This window comes from Anoplophora glabripennis, unplaced genomic scaffold (genome assembly GCF_000390285.2).
Source record: "Anoplophora glabripennis isolate ALB-LARVAE unplaced genomic scaffold, Agla_2.0 scaffold169, whole genome shotgun sequence".
NCBI classification, from domain to species: domain Eukaryota; kingdom Metazoa; phylum Arthropoda; class Insecta; order Coleoptera; family Cerambycidae; genus Anoplophora; species Anoplophora glabripennis.
This window is the reverse complement of record NW_019416320.1, coordinates 113,499-131,153: the sequence shown is the minus strand read 5'-3', so window position 1 is coordinate 131,153 and position 17,655 is coordinate 113,499. Positions and strand designations below refer to the sequence as shown.

The 17,655-nt window shown below is 34.3% G+C and overlaps 1 protein-coding gene across 2 annotated transcripts in view; it reads left to right on the top strand.

Annotated features, from left to right (window-relative positions):
- Positions 1-15,749, top strand: part of LOC108903740 — a 48,986-nt gene extending 33,237 nt beyond the window's left edge. The window contains exons 3-7 of one of the 2 annotated variants that reach the window (XM_018706026.1): positions 13,644-13,872; positions 13,966-14,094; positions 14,148-14,419; positions 14,962-15,165; positions 15,219-15,749. In XM_018706026.1, the coding sequence (XP_018561542.1) occupies positions 13,644-13,872; positions 13,966-14,094; positions 14,148-14,419; positions 14,962-15,165; positions 15,219-15,703 (1,319 nt within the window). In that variant the 3' untranslated portion in view covers positions 15,704-15,749. Of the gene's footprint in view, positions 1-13,643; positions 13,873-13,965; positions 14,095-14,147; positions 14,426-14,961; positions 15,166-15,218 lie in introns of both variants that reach the window. The other variant, XM_018706025.1, reaches the window with a different exon arrangement.
- The last annotated feature ends 1,906 nt before the right edge of the window (positions 15,750-17,655 follow it).

Below are 17,655 nucleotides of genomic sequence, written 5' to 3'. Positions count from 1 at the left end.
TGTTTCACGTACATGTTTTCACATGACGTAACAATAGACATATCTATAGAAATTTAATTTTGTAAACAACGACATGTAAATAAAGAAATCGATTATTTTTCATCGATAGTAATTAAAAAATAATGATTAAAATGTAACAGTTGAGCTAGATTTTATCTACGATTGGTAACAGAAGAAAAAGGGTAATTGCAGCTGATGCACAATTTGACATTTATCGAAATTCCGGTTATGAGATGTTTGGATAGTCTAATAAGTTAAAACCCCTGTAATTTTAAGTATTTGGATTTTATACTATATTGCAAAGTATAAAGGTTGCATCTAACAATAAGCAAAACTTGTACATCCACACTGTAAAAAAATCTGTGTGAGTGAAAGCAATAAAGGTTTGGAGTGAATCTATTGAGTGAAATTTTTGAGTATCTACATTTTCACTCAATATTGGGTATTTTGATCATTTTACTCATTTGTAATTATATTCAAACTAAAACTGAGTACTTTCACTTAAGAAAAGAGAGAGGATGGGAAAAATATAAATTATATGTAGAAATAGGTGCAGTGAATACATTTTTTTAGAAATATTTTTAATAAAACCTTTTTAATACAAAAAAAAAACAAAAAATATATACATAACTAAAAAAAATAAAGAAGTTCAACGAAAATTAGGTAAAACATAATCTCGAATTTTTTGAAAATGTGTCGACCAAAGTAATAAAATCTTCATGATTGTCAAAAATAAGTTTTCTGTGTATACTCATCATTGCTAGGCCATTGAGGTGATGTTGTACCATAGTATTTTACAGCTAGGTTTTTATTCTTATTTTTATTTTAAATTAAAATTCCAGAGCTAAATTTTTAAAATATGGAAATGTATTACTTTTTTATATAAAATTTTATATTTTTAAATTCTTTTGTCAACAAACATTCATACTAATTTATTACTAAATTATTTTTTTTTTAAATAAAGTATGTAATGTATTAATTTTTCAAAATTAATGTTTGTAAATAAAATATTTTATTAAATATTACAATTTAATATTTTCTTAGCTTAAGAAAAATTCTGTATTTTTTTCGAATCTCTAGGGGGTGGAAGTTGACACCAACTTCGTTATTTTAAATAGGACACCCTATATATTATTGCATTTTCGTATTCTACGTGAAATTTGAGGGTCACTTTATTAAATATATTCCCTATACCTAGGAGTTATAGAATTTGAGGTATTAATATTTAAAGAAAAAATTTAACAGATGCAAAATTTGACAAAGTAATTTCAAGAACATGTGGAGAATTTGCTGCTTTTTTCCATAAATAACAAACAAATTCAAATATTCCTCATTAGTACAATTTAAACGATCTCCATGCATTTTTATTTAAATTTTCAGCAAAAACTATTCAGAGACAACAATAATTTGACAACTAACTTGACAAATGTCAAGTTATTTCTATTGTTTTTGGAGTGTTTCTGGTCATGATCAATTTGACAACCGGTCTGACACGAGAAAAAGTGTATAAAAAATAGAAAATTGCAAATATCTCTAAAAGTAGTAACGGCAACCCTAACAATGCTTATATGGCTTGAAGAGAAATTTCAATCTGCATACGACACAGTGAAAAAATACAGGGTGTTCCATTTAAGTTATCAAAATGTAACAGCAAAAATGAAACAGCTAGTATTAAATGTTTTAATTTGTTGGTATACCATAATTTAGTGTTACTTATGCCCTTTACAGGTGCCAAAAATCCATTTGATAGCACCCTCCTGAAAAGAGTTATTTCTGTCAAATTTTTTCTTTAAATATTAATATCTCAAATTCTATAACTCCTAAGTATAGGGAATACTTAATAAAATGACCCTCAAGTTTCACGTAGAATCTGAAAATACAATAATATATAGGGTGTCCTATTTAAAATAACGAAGTTGATGTCGACTTCCGTTATAACTGGAAGTGGTGGACAGTTCTAGATATTTTAGTTGTGTTCGATCCAGAGACATTGCTAAATTTGCCGTTGCCGAATTTTCAAATTTTTCGGAGCAGTACTTTCCTAGATATCGATCGACGCAGTTCCCGGTGGGACACCCTGTATAGTGAAATAGGTAAATTATTAAATAAAGCAAATTTTCAAAGAAATACCATGAATTTTTGTTGTTTTAGCATCACCGTTGACAAAGACCAACATGCAAAAATATCTACTATAGAAAGATTATGCTATTTCCACGTGTCATTACATTGCTTCTTCAGGTAGCCTCCTCATTGTATCAATTTTTTATATATAATTTTGTTCTACATATATGAAGATCATTCTTTTCATTCAAATTTGAATTTTTGGCGACGGGAATAAAAATTTGTCCCCTGAACTTTTGTTAATTTTCTTCAATTCTGTCAGTAATACTATACACTACTGTATGTCCAGTGTAATTTTTATTACCTCTGTTATTTTGTATATTACAAAATCACCAATTAAAATATATCAATTTATTATACCTGTAATGTCAGCGAGATGTTCTGAATCCATCCCTGGTCCTTACGGCATGTACGATTTGCTCACGGACCTTAGACTTAGCTTGAGATTACCCATTCTGATATTTTAAATGTGCCCCCTTTTCAATTCTTTGCACTCATGCGTATAAGTAACTTCAATTTCAATAACTGGGCGTACCTTATTGCAGAAACCAGTCAGCATTGACACAAAATTTGACAATGTTATATATTTTTTAAGATAGTACTATGGCCTAGATTCCTAGACTGGCTTGTTTAATATTTATATGCATGTTAAATCATGTCACGGTAAAGTCGTAGGCGTAGATTATGGACCGAATACAAAACTAAAATTTGCATAAACGATAAATAAAAGACGTGTTCATATTGTATGTTCATAACAGTAAGTTTCGTTAAAATTCGTTGAATGGAAACTTTCATTGAAGATCCAACTGTTTTTATGTTTTCTTTTCCATTGTTGTGAAATGTGTTTGTTTTTTTATTATTCAAGTGTCCTAAACTCTATATTTTCCAACAATTTTTTATTTTTTATGAAAGATTTTTCTACAAAAATTTGGTTCCCCTTTTGTGCAAATATTAAATAATTTTTGTATACTTCTAATGTAAATTTTTTATTGCCGGTTTTGTATTTTTTATTTCCTACGTTTTTTTTTGTTTAAACCCTTTTTTATTAAAATATAAATAAAAACCAAATATATTCAACAAGTGCTCCACTTACCAATTCTTGTGAACATTCTCTCGCCGAACCTCACTTAATCGAAGAAACCGATTACAAATGAACTCAATACACAGCTACACCTTGGATCACTTGCGAGTAATATCTTACATAACACCACCAAACTGGTATTGTATATATATCTACTTAAAAATTCCGGTTGCAACTGAAAGAGGGGATGGGCGTTCAATTCCATGAATGACGGAGAAAGAGACGGAGACAAGGCGCATTGTTTTGGTATTTCGAATTATCGTTCTGATTAAAAAAACCGAATCCCTGCGTGAAAGTGTAAGTGATTGGGTCAGCGGTCCCCAAAATGCGCGACGGCGGAAAGAATGATAACATGGCTGTCTTGAATAGATGGTAAATTCTTATCTATAGGGTTGGGGAGTAAGTAATGTTCGTATTTTTTCAAATTTAAGATATTTTATTTTTAACTCTACAATAGACCTTTTTAGTAGTGACATCACATACGCCAAATAATAGACAACCCCGTAGTGCACATTGTCATGAAGAATTTCTCGGTATTTTTACTAGATCGATTTTCGATCTTATGTACTTTGGACGTAAGTGCCAAAAAAATGTCTTCTTTGTCATGACCTTCTAAATATTGCAATATTCTGGCAATATTAGAAATATTTAAGAAGTTTCAAATCCCAAATGACAAACTAATAGGTATACCTAATTATAAAATTTATATATTTAAATTTATAGAACAATATTGACTTTTGCAGTAATTAATAAATTAAAATTACATATATCAATGTTACTGAGCATGCGCATTAAAGATAATTTCATGTACGCGAAGTAGCCTCGCAAGAGGGTATCATTCAAACCACTTGAAGAAAAAAACTCTCGATAAACACACTGATACAGTACAACACCAAGAAAAACAATAAAAATACTTAGTAGAACTAGAAAATGCCAAGAACCAAAAACACAGTCTGATAGAGCAATAAGTCCTCTTTCGAATGATATGTGTCAATTTGACAATGCGTGTAATTGTGATGTAAATTTTTAAATTTAAAAAAAAACAGACATTACTCATTCCCTAACCCATTAGTATTGTCATAAAGTCATTTAATACTTTTGTTATAAAAACGCTGTAAATTTGTTGTAAAGAATATGGTCGAAACGAGGTGCGTTTTTTTACTTTAACTTAAATAATATGATTTATTTCTTTTGAGTTTCTAAAACTGGTGGCCATTTCTAATACTCGTACATTGCATGAAAGCATATTATATTGTTTTGTTATAGGTATTATCAAATACATCAAATTTGTCGATGTCAATTAAATCAGATGTTAGCTAAAATGATTTATTTGAGTTTTTTCCCTGTTTATTTGGATATTTTGCTGTCTGTGAAAAAAAATTATAAAAAAGGTCAGTAGAGTATTACATTATGAAACTATGTTTTCCTTGATAAAAGAATGATTTTGAAGAAATCAGAAAAATTAAAAAAATACACTACGTAGTCCAGTTAATCAACGTTTCGAAAAACAAACTAGTATTTTCGTTCTCAAAACTAGGAATGACGTTTCCTTTTAAAGTATGTTTGACATTTTCAATTTTGATTTTCTATCTGTCACCATAGCTAGAAATATGATATTATTATATTATTTACTCCTTTCAATATTTGCGACTGTATGGCACTTTAGAGCAATCGTTAGTTTCATGTTTTTTTTTCAATTTAACTTAAACTTTCAACAGAGGTTTTGATCTATCGTGAGTAGATATTTTTTTGGTAGATTATGTTCTTGTTGTTTGTGGATGTTTTATTAGTTTGTGCTTGGGTGAGGTTATTCGTTAATCTTAATTTTTCGTTGTTATTGCTAGTGTGATTTTCTGTTTTGTGTTGGTTTAGATTAGATTCCATTAGGTTAGATTAAATTAGGTTAGGTTGGGTTAGATTACGGAAGATTTTAAATACAACATTCATATGTTGCACATTTACTAAAATAATCGGGGTCTCAATTCATTTTCTATTAACGGTATTATTTTATATCTCCAAATTTTGCAGACCTCCATTGAATTATATGACTTTTTTCCTAACCGTATTCACAAAATTTTGTTTTCTCAAATTTCCTCTTTTTTTATTTAATATTTGTGTTCATCTATTCTAATATTTATAGATCGAGAGGCGTCTTCAGCAAAATGTTTATTGCGCTCATAAATTATGCTGTAAATACAACAACTTTAACGCCATCTAGCGGTTAAACGAAGCAACTTAGTGTAGAGATAAGTTTACGAAATGAGAAATATTTATAATATTTACTTAATTATATAAACGTTCATGTTATATGGACAAAATTGTTTACGCACATCAAAAACAAGAGAAGAGATAGTCAAATTCAACAAAAAATAGAACTAGTACGTTTAAAATAAACATTAATAAAACAAAAAGTTAAAATGTTTAGAAGATAAAACATATTAAAAAAATATCAAATGGATAAACACAACACTGATGAAATAATATAAAAAAGCATGCAGTTATATAGTCAAAAATTATTAAAATCACTATTGAAATATTCAGCAAAAGTAAAAAAAGCCTGCTTCAGTAAGGGTTTTTTTTAATTTTTATATTAAATAAATTTGTTTTTGTCTATGTTAGGCGGAAAGTGTAAATTTCTGTATAATAAGTTCCTTTTCTGAGTCCTGAGGAGTCCAGAAAATTTATTTTCAGGTCACTTTTTTTCTGATGTTACAAGAGTGATACTGACTTGAAATTTGTGAATATTATATTTAAAAATGAAGACACTGACATATTTGATTGAACTGTAAGGATTTATAATTTGTTTTACTAAAAGGAGTGCAATAATAGCTGATCTCATTTCCATGAAAACAAAAAAAAAATTGACCTACGGAATTTCCTTTTGACCAATTCAATATTGTCAAAACTAAGACATGGTCATCGGTCGGAATTAAATCACTGGAAATTCCTCCCGTTACCGGTGCAACGTGCCCCTTCGTCATTTTTCACGCCATCTCAGTCAAGCGGCACAAAAACATTCCGAAACCCCGCAACTTCGTCCTGTTGCAACGCCTTTCAAAAGTATCGTCATCGAACATAAAATTCGTCTCGGATTTTCCATATTAGCACACGCCATACTCATAATTTCAACGTAATTAGTTAAAAATGGGGGTAATTATTAATTATTTTTGTCCGCTCATTAAAAATTTTGATTTACTGTCCGTAGACGGACGTAACCGGGTCAATGTCAGTTAGTCAGTAGTACACCGGCGTGGGTACGCAGGTGAGTCGGAGAATATTGAACTGGGAGGCGAGGCAGCGGTCCCAAAACTTTTAAGCTTGCAGGACGAGTAAGGAATATTACAGTAAACGGCATCGCTTGTTTAAGGAAGCTGAGAGGTCTGAAATATAGGTCTCTAAATTAGGCAGGAGTTACGTATTTTTTCTCCCTGTTGTCAATTTGCAGGGTTAAGAGGTTGAATTTATGAAGCCTCTTATTTGTGTATGGCAGGTTTAGAAGCTGGTATGTGAGCTTTGAGTTCGTGAACATTTTTTTGAGAAAACTTTTTAAATTCAGTTTAATTTTTTTTTTAATTGTGATTTATTGCTTACTACTGATACTTGGTATTAATAATGGCCAAAAACTCCAGAATTCGTAACAAGTTATTTAACTGGGACGCACGAAGGTTGACGTTCGATCTCAGCTTTCGATGGATTCGCAGAGGTCTTGTAGGGAAGTCCGGTTAGGTCTGGACCATTGTCCCTCTGGATTTTAACCATCTTTGGAATTTCGTCAAATGCAACTGATGATCGACCTCTGTTCCTAGCATGGTACTTTTATGATTATTTTGTAGTTCCCAGAAATATTCCGTCATCTACTGCGGCTTTGGTGTTTGGGGTGGCTGGGAGTTTCTCAGCGTCTCTCGCCGAACATCTTAGAAAGTTAGAAACTTTATTTTCCGCGCGGCGCCTTCTTCTACTCATGGAAGGTAGTTTGGGTCCCCTTGGGCATGTTTCTCTTTGGCCGGGATTGTCCCTGTGTAGAATGATTTATGATGATTTCGTGGTTCCATTTGGAAAGTTGAGTGAATTCTTAAAACCTGCTCGGAACTTGGAATACAACGATGTGTTAAACCAGAGCGAAACATTTTTGGTGCTTAGTTCAACAAATTCCTGTTAAAACGAATTGATATTTTTATCACTTCACATATTGTTGATGAGGTAATATCAGCGATATCTTATTTGGTAAAATGTTGAAATCACAGATAACATATTTTCTCTATGGTTGAAATTACATTAGATTCAAGAAGCGAAAATAATAATACTTATTGCGTGACAATCTCTGTCATTTGTAATTTTTGAGTTCTTGTAATGACTACCTACTACAACATAACCTCAAATATTTTCTGAGGTTTTAAAACACTGAAACTAGGTAGGTGTATCAGAGGAAAAGGGGAGCAATCTTGAGTTACAAACAGAGCAGTATGTTTGTCAAATTGAACACTAGCTTTAATACTCTGAGTTACTAATAGCTACTGTCTATGTCAAAACGAAAACAAATCAGTTGTTACTTTTCAAAATAACTTTTTCAAAAACTGTCAGAAAATGTTGATATTTTATTTCTGCTTTCTAATAATCGCACTTGAATTAACTTTTTCATACTGCTGTTATAGTATTTTCGATCTCAATTGAAGAATCAAGTTGTTGGCAGTATGTACCAGGTTCGGTCGCTGACGCGGCAAGTCGGCATTAAAATATTTGAAAAACTTGTTCCCATATTTATTTAGTCATACAGGTCTGGTGGAACTAAACGTGGAGGTGCTAGAAATGTATACGTCCAGTTGCAGAATGCGCGGGCAAACGGCTTATAACACAGCCGCACTGGGCGACTGGGCAATAAATCTCAATTGTTGACAAGTGGTTGACAAATTGCCTAGCAGTGCACTGCAGCAATGCGGAATTTGGTGTGATTTAGGTAATTTTAATGTATTATACGCACCTTCTATTAATCATTCATATTACAATTGCGAAAGGGAGAAATAAAACGGATATTTTGTTTACTAATATTATTAAATGGCATTTTGGAGACCTTTTGAAACGGAACAAAACGAAATTTACTACCAATATAATAAAATTGTTTGAGGACATAAATAATTAAAATATGTTGTTGGCCAAATGAACATATAATAGAAATTTTCTACACATTATATACAAATTATTATAATTTTTTACCTTTAGCAGAAAACTTTTTTTAGGGATGCCTATGACTCATTAAATTTTATCGCTAGGCGTTTTTATACATCTTCAACTGACTGCGGAAAGACTAATTATCAAAATTTATTTACTTCAATTGAACAACTTTTACAACTTAAAACTAATCAACTATCTTTATTTTCTTTGTTCAAAAATTACAAATTGAAGTTCCCAATATTATAGTGGATCTAATTTACCAATGTCAACGGTTTTAGTGGGATAAAGATCAATAAAAAGTTAATAAAAACACAATTTTTAATTCATTGCCAACGTTTCTGTGTTGTTTTACACCACCTTCAGGGCTCTAGAATACATACAAACATATTTTTAAATTTGTTTAAAGTAGTCAATTAAAATTACTTATTTAAACAAATGTAAAAACATGTTTGTATGTATTTTGGAGCCCTGAAAACGGCGTAAAATAACATCGAAACGTTGATTACCTTCTTTAATAAGAACTGTTTATCAGGGACTCTTTGTATAAATATTTTGATATCTACTTTCGTGAAAATCTAGACAATCTATTTGAGAAACGCTCTGTAGTTTCCAGCAAGAAAAACTAATGTACGATTGTACGAAATGTAGAAAGAAAACATATATATTCAACAAAGGAAGAAAGAAACAAATTTAATATAAAAAAATTTAGGCACGTTTCGATAAAATAATGCTAAAGGTTTCACCGTTGTTCCATGAGAATAAAAACCATAATTTGCATCCTAATTGATAATCTCATGATACGTTCTTGAATTAAATTACACATCTGACATAAAAATTTGAATATACTTGCCATTTCCATCCGGTGCTGTTGTATTTGGTTATATTCACGGTCACTTAACGGACGCGGGAGCAGCGCCGGCCTTCGGAAAATGTCGGAGCGCGTTTAGTAGAAAATGTCCTCGGCGTTTAAAAAGTATATTTGTATAATCAAATTGGCAACTGATCTTTCAACAAAAACATGACGATATGTTTTGATATGTCTATACAGGCTGTTACAAATTCGCTTCTCACTTCAAGGATCTCGGAAACTGTAAAAGATACAAACTAGCTTAAATGGGGGTAAAGTTGCATGATCCGGAGACCAAAATCAAGGCTAACATGATTAGTTTTCGAAATATTTGAAAAAAAAAACCGAAATTTTGGAAATAAGTTTTTGTTTAATTTCATCCTTATTTGAGGTGATATTGGAAAAATAACACTTTTTCGTGGCAACTTTTTGCCCTCTACCAAATCATAAACTTCAGTTTTTTAAATACGAAACTGGAAATTTTATAAAATTTTTAGCAAACCTTTAGGATTTCCAATACTGTACTGTCTCAGCCCGAACCAGATTCAGACGTTTTGTCTCGAAAAATTCATCTTCAATGTATTCGTTCCAAATTTATCAATTTTTTTTAGATTTGCATGTTTCTTGAATTATTGTACACTCTAAGCGTCGTTAGACCCTGTGAAATCCACCTAGTTATTTAAACTATTACCATCACACGTTATAGTAAAACATTATTAGAGTTTTAATCCCGTGCTCATAGTTATTTCTAGGTTTCTCGAGTCTCAAAATTCAAACAAATTTCGATCTAATTTTTTTAGGATATGCATACAAATATATCTGACATGCTCTTTCACAGTTGTGGTTACAGGTATAATAAATTCAGATCATATTATGCTTATCTTCATTTTCAACATTTGTCGAAACGGAAATGTTTTTGAACATTTACCGTAATTTTTTAAAGTGTAATATTCATTTGGAGTTTTAGTTGTTTATATGCATTTTAAGAATTAGTTTGTCAGAATCAAATCAAAATTGTAATAACGTTTTGATTTTGACGCAACAACTTATGGAATTATGTATGACTGGGTGATGGAGATTAAAACTCTAATAATGTTTTATTGTATCGTGAAAAAAATTAGATAAATTTGGAACGAATACATTGAAGATTAATTTTTCGAGACAAAACGTCTGAATCTTTTTCCGGCTAAGGCAGTACAGTATTTGGGGTCATGAAGGCTTGCAAAAAATGTAATAAAACTTCCAGGGTCGTATTTAAAAAAATGAAGTTAAGGACGGTCTTGGAGAGAAGAAACGTTACATATAAAAATTGATTATGTCATTCGATAGAGAGCAAAAAGTTGCGGATTTCCAAAATTTCGTTTTTTTTTTCAANACTATTTGTTTTAAATGTAATTTATTATAAATCCAATTCGTTATGTAAATTCCACATATGTACTACATTTCACCTCTGTACGCGCCACTGTTTATTGTTCCCTGCTCTACGATCAAGCTCGCCAGGTTAGTATTTGACGTATAACCGACCACTTCGTACACTCGATGCACCTGGCCGACTACAGCTAGTACCAGAACACAGTGCGTATGCGGCGGTATTTCAGATTTTACATTCAATTTCATTTTAAATTTCAAACGGTTCATCTTACGCCTCCTAAAAATGATAACTCGATTTTCCTTTGATAAAAGACCGACAATTTTTTGCTCTACTTTGCATCGTATACGATCGTACTATAGAAACCGTTCATTTTATAAAAATTTGAAAGATACCTGTTTTGTTCAGAATTGAAAAAATTTAGAATTGATGTTATTTTGTAGAAAAATCCACAGGCGTACGAATTATTTTTTTCAAGAGGGCAGTAACCCACCTCAGGCACGTCACTGGTGGGTGAAATGTTATTCACCATAACTAATGTGTTATTAATGCCAAATTCCAGTTTAATATCTGTTGATGTTTTAGAAATATTAATAAAAATTCTTTAAAAAAGTTTGTTTTCAACAACGCCCTATCTCTCAAGCGTTCTAAGATCTACGTCCGACCTACTATTAAAATTCTACCACAAAAAACTGACACCCTGCATATATTTTTTGAAAGTATTAAGATAATTCAAACACATTCAAAACACTTCTTTAATCTTATCAGGTGAAGTCAAAAAATGTTCATTTATGCCAGATATCTTAATAGGTATATAAAAGTTATCTAACTTCCCAGACTACTCAACTTCTATTGAATTATACTACGACAGTACCTATTAAACAGCTTGTAATAAATAATTATTATCCAAAATAAAAACTAAATATGATATGTCTAATTAATACAAAAACACATTCGATATAAAGAGCATCCCATAATTCACGCTGGAAGCAATTTTGATTGAAAACACAGGTTTTGTTTTTAATTAAAAATTGTAAATTTTTGTATTCATTAAGTGCATATTCATTTTAGGGTTATTTATGGAATTTATTGAAATTTTCCATTACCGTTTTGCAAAAATGCGGATGAATTTCGTTGATACAGCAGTGGTTGTAGGCTTGTTGGTATAAACCTTCGAAAAAAACCCAAAGAAAAAAGTCCGACGGTGTTAAATCGTGTGATCTGGGCTGCCAATTCTGATCATCAAAACGGGAAATTACACGACTAGGAAATGACTCGTGCAGTAATTGAATTGTTTCTCGAACTGTATGGCATGTGGCACCGCCTTGCAATGTATGCACAAAAAACTGAATTATCATGTCACGATAAGCACATTAAGTGTTATTGTCTGACCAGCTGTATTTTAGAAGAGAACTAGTCCAATGATGCCTCCAGCCCAAAATCCTCAACGAACAGTGACAGGTTGTGGATGCATTTAATTTTCAACAATCACTCGTGGATTTTCTCAACTTCAAATGCGACAATTTTATCGATTAACGAAGACATTAACATGAAAATAACCTTCATCGCTGAAGTTGATTTTGTTAGATAAATGAGTATCCACTTGTCCCATAATCCATTCAACGAACAACTCTCTTCGCTTTGCGTGGTCAGTAGCCTTCAGAATATTGAAATTATTACTTAATACAATCACTCAAATAAATGTTCTGCATTCTTGGTGTTTTGTTATGATTCTTGACAGACTAATCACGTAAAAATCAGCTACTACAAAGAGATCTTTTTGTTTCCACATTTTACTTCGGATTGTTTCGTCGAGTTATCTCCTTTCGCACGAAATTGGTTCTTACTTAAAAAAATGAAATGACAGTGTCAAAATTAAAAATAAAAAAAGTATTCAGTTATCAACCGTGGTTAACCACCATAGTATAATATCTTGCAAACATGTCTTCTAACCCGCGTATTGTATTATAGCGGTTGGAAGACGAAAGACGAGTCTATTTGATTAACGCTATCGGCACGGTTGATATTTTCATTGTTACCGAAAAAAACATAACTCTATATAACTTATTAACTAGTGCAAAAAAAGTCAGTAGAAAGTTTTATAAATCGTTCGAATCACATACGAACCGTAAATTCCTTCATTAATATCAATTAGTCTGGGATGTTTTTTTGTACAAGGCACGCTATTTGTTACAATACTGGTTACATTCCAGTTAAAATTTAAAATACGTAAGGTATTATTTTTTCATTTAGGTGCCTCACTTTCCTTTTAAAATTTCGAAGTCCGGCCCTATCCAGGCGAACTTCCCAGTGGCTTACTCCATCACTCAATGCTTTAACGGCTATTATTCCTTCTTCTGCCAAGGTTACTTCAACCATTACGGATTTGTGTGTGTTGTTGCGCAGGCACCCGCCTAATTAACTTTTTATTAGCAAGAGTCAAGTCAGGTACAGGATGATTTAGTAATGTCTGGTTGGTGACCGATTACGGCTAATAAAAAAAGGGTCGAGCTAAGTTTCGCCTTGCCGCCACTTATCGGAACGAAATTTGACAATTTACCACTGGATTAGGGAAGCGTACGGTAGGTGGCGCCTGCTGTTCAACAATTCTGCGGGTTTGACGCAACTTAGTGCCCATTTATCGACGTGTAGATTCGAAATATACCGGCGGTTGATTACAAAGTCGTTTGTTTATATGAATGGTCGGTCAATAAACCACCAAACTGTCACCGGATCGTACAACCAGAGCGAGGACTAGGCATCCGGAACCGATAGTACTAAAATTTTAATTTGTATTCAATCGCCGCGGCTTTATGGGGCATCCGGATTTTATCGCCTCAAAAACGGCTCTGTTTTTAATTCCATATTGGTTAATGGGTTCATTCATTATTATTATTACCGATTTTACGACGAAAGATTAATATTTTAAAGCACGGACTCGAACCGCATTTGTCGTAGATGATTGGAATTAGAAATCGCCCTCTTTATGCGGTCTTGTGATTTATATATAAAAAATTCATGAACAAGAAAACTCTTACTTTCATTGTCTCTTCTAGGTTACGGTAACTTAGCTCCGAGGACGACCTGGGGCAAGGTGGTGACCATCTTCTACGCCATCCTGGGCATTCCGCTGATGCTGATCTGCTTATCCAACATAGGCGACGTTATGGCCACGTCCTTCAGGTTCCTCTATTGGAGAGTGTGCTGCTATGTGTGCACCAAAAAGCCCAGGAGAAGGAAGTCCAGGTCCTTCAGGGGGCCTGGAAGAGGATCTAACCGTATCGAGTAAGTTCAGGTCCTGGCGTAGCTCAGGGATCCGTCCTCGGACCTCTATTTCTCGTTGGTGTTCATTACTGATTCGTTGTTTTCTTGTTTCAGGCAAAGAGGATCTTCTAGGTCTAGGAACGCTTCGTTTAAGCGATCGGTTAGGAACTCCACCAGATCCGCTGATAGTGGATTCGAATTATCCGACCTGGGAGGGAATTACCATTCAGATACAGACCTGAGGTACTATCAAAATCTAAAAAAATATATCAAGTGTTCACATTAATACTTTGTAGGTACCACGAGGAAGTTATTCGTAGAGGTTCGACCCTTCCAAGGGTTCGGGGAGGCCGTCTTTCTGAGAATAACCCTCCGAAGAACGTTCTGAACTCCTCCCAGAACCGCGTCAACCATTTGCAGCAGACCCCCAAAGGTAACTCCCTGGACAGGAAGAGGTTCCAGAGGGACGTGGAGATTGAGATGGACCCCATCTTGTTGGCGCACACCCCCATACTCTGCAACAAGTATGTGGTGGGGAAGAACGACGGGTTCGCGAGGAGTATACCAGGTAAAGGTAAACTGACCCCCAATCTTTTCTTCTACTTTCGCCTCTACTACGCCCCTATCCGCCTTCCGAAGCATGCGCAAGGAATGAAATTGATAAAATAAGAAAATCGGGATCGCGGAAAGAAAGATTCCTTATTGAAATAACATCGACTTGGAATTCTGTAACATCTAGCTCATCATTAGTTCGTGCTCATGCAAAACATCAATGAAAAGCTGATTGCGTTCTCCTGTTAGGGAGGTTTTTGGTGAATAGCAATTGTCTTTATAATTAGCTTAAATAGGTTTTTTTGGTACAATGTTTCCGCTACGGTCTTTTAGCGTACATCTCTGTGCTATTTCTTTCCGTGATCAATAATTTGGAAGAAAGACATTTCTTTTTTCCCATGAAATTCTTAACGACTCTAACCGTTCGAAACCGGCGCTTTAACAGTGAACTAACAGTGTTGAACCTCTGTATACTGACGCTTGCTGCTTACCTCTAACAATTAGAGTGTGTCCCCTCTGCTCGAAGATTCCCGTACCGCTTTTACCTCATCATTTTAGGGATCACCGTAAGGGATTCAGAAGGTGTCGGGAAGATCCCAAAAGTCAACGACAGAAGAGCGAAGAGCATGCCCAGGAACCAGCACTACTTGGAACCACCCAGGTTCCCTTCCCCTGATTCCTCCGACAGGGAAGAACTTGAGTCTTTTAGGGGAGGGCGCAGGAAACACAGACACTCAGGGAGAAGGTCCAGGTCTCCAAACCGTGAGTTTTCCACTCGTGTGATCGATGAGGGGCAATTTCGAATTGTTTTTCAGCTCAGACAAGGGCCAGCCCTAGGATGATGACGCCTCTGGGATACGGCCACTCCAATAAGTACCTGGACGATCCGGACTCGGACGACGACTACTACTACGACTACTACGACGATTTCTACGACTTCAAAAGGGTCAGGACGAAGCCGGTGCCCATCTGGCTGTGCGTGCTGCTGGTGGTCAGCTATATCCTAGCCGGGGCGTACCTTTTCAAGTACTGGGAAAATTGGAATTACTTGGATGCGGCTTATTTCTGTTTCATAACGCTCACCACCATAGGGTTCGGGGACCTGGTGCCGGCCAAGGGTGAGGCGCAGGACGCCAACATCAGGATAGCCCTCTGTTCGCTTTACTTGTTGTTCGGGATTTCCTTGTTGGCTATGAGTTTCAATCTGGTGCAGGACGAGGTGATCTCCAAGGTGAAGAGCGTGGCGAAGACGCTGGGGATCATCAAGAAGGACGAGGACGACCTGGATGACGAGGGGTAGTCTTGTCGGTGTTGGTTTACGTTCGGTGTTTATGGATAAAGTGTTAATAAAGCTAATAGAATGTAATGTTTAATTATTTTTTCTGACCCCGAGAAAAATATATTTTCGGTGATGTTCCCTTAAACTTGAGTCATCTGAGGTCATATCATACCCTTTGGTACCAAATATTTATCATATCAAAGAAATCTAATTTCATGGACAAGTTAGTAACTGGTAACTATCTATGAAATGGAAATAAACAATTATCTAAATAGTATTATTGAAGTAATGAATAATTTGACTCATACGAAGCACATCCACAAGGTTTGAGTTCCAAGACTCCGATCTTCTGTGATTTTTGTTTTCAACAAAGTTGGCAACACTGTATTTAAGGCCCAGGTGTAGGGAGCAGAACGTGCGCTCATTTGTCTCAGTCAGGTGAGAACTGTTGTTGTAGTGGTGTGTTGAATTCCGAATTTCGTCATCTGCGAGGTGAGAAAGTAATCCGGTTTCTTCTTGCAAAGGGAAAGGCGCCATTCCAGATTTTTAACGATATCAAAACAGTTCATGGGGATGGTGCGATGAATCGGACTAATGTGTATAGTCTTTCCGATTTCAATTGAAGAACCAACAGCACAAGATTATTACTTATTCTTGTGCCAAGAAGTTGGCAGTATGTACCAGGTTTGGTCGCTGACGCAGCAATTCGGCATTGAAATATTTGAAAAAATGGTTCCCATATTTATTTAGCGATACCCATATACAGGTCTAGTCGAACTAAATGTGGAGGTGGTAGGAGGTGGTATACGCCCAGTTGAAGAATGCGAGCGCAGGCCAACGGCGTATAATATAGTAGCACTGGGCAACTGGGCAATAAATCTCAGCCGTTGACAAGTGGTTGACAGATTGCCTAGCAGTGCTGTGCAGCAATGCGAAATTTACCTTCTATTAATCATTGATATTACAATTGCGAAAGGGAGAAATAATATTATTACAACATGGCATTTTGGACACCTTTTGAAACGGAACAAAACAAAATTTACAATCAATATAGTAAAATTGTTTGAGGACATAAATAATTAAAATATGTTGTTAAACATATAATAGAAATTTTCTGCGCATTACAAATTATTACAATTTTTTACCATTAGTAGAAAACTTTTTTGGGGACGCCTATGAAACTCATTAAATTTTATCGGTAGATTATTTTTATACATGTTCAATTGACTTTGGAAATACTATACAAGTGGTGTGGTGAGTATACACGAATGTTCATGATAAACAAAGGAGTGAGCATCTCTCAGTCGTGAGATGATGAATAAGATCGAAGAAAAGCTTCTGCATGTCAATGCACGTCCTCGCACAGCCATTACCACATTATCTATTGGATTCATTCGGTTGGAACGTCATCAACTACCCTGCTCACTGCCCTCACGTGGCAACTTCTGATTTTCATCTTTTCTCTTCTCTGAAGGTGTTTATGGGTAAAAAAAGGTTTTCTACCAAATATGAGGTCTACAGTGCCGTGAAACAATGGGCCCGAGAGGCGACGGAACTTTTTTTTGCGATTTATCAGAAAGTTCATCCCTCAGCTCACACAGTACATTGAGGATGAAGGCGATTCGATTTTTAAATGGGTACTCTTACTTTGTGGATATGCCTCGAATCTACAAAGAAGATTTAATAAATTCGTATAGATGCTAAATAACAGGGGCCTAAGTATTGATCCTTGGGAAATTCCACATGATGCACTCTCTTCTTAAGATAGAACGTCTTTCTTTTTTGGCAAAGGTTCTGTACAAGAAATTTTCCAAATATTGGGTAATTTAGAATCAAGATTACATGAATTTATAATATCAAATGTTGACATGAAAAAAAGAAAACATACTTTTAAATAAAAAACAATAAAATACAATGAAATAAATAAACAACAATTAATGAAGAAAGGGTCCATTTTCTGTAACTGTTGGCAG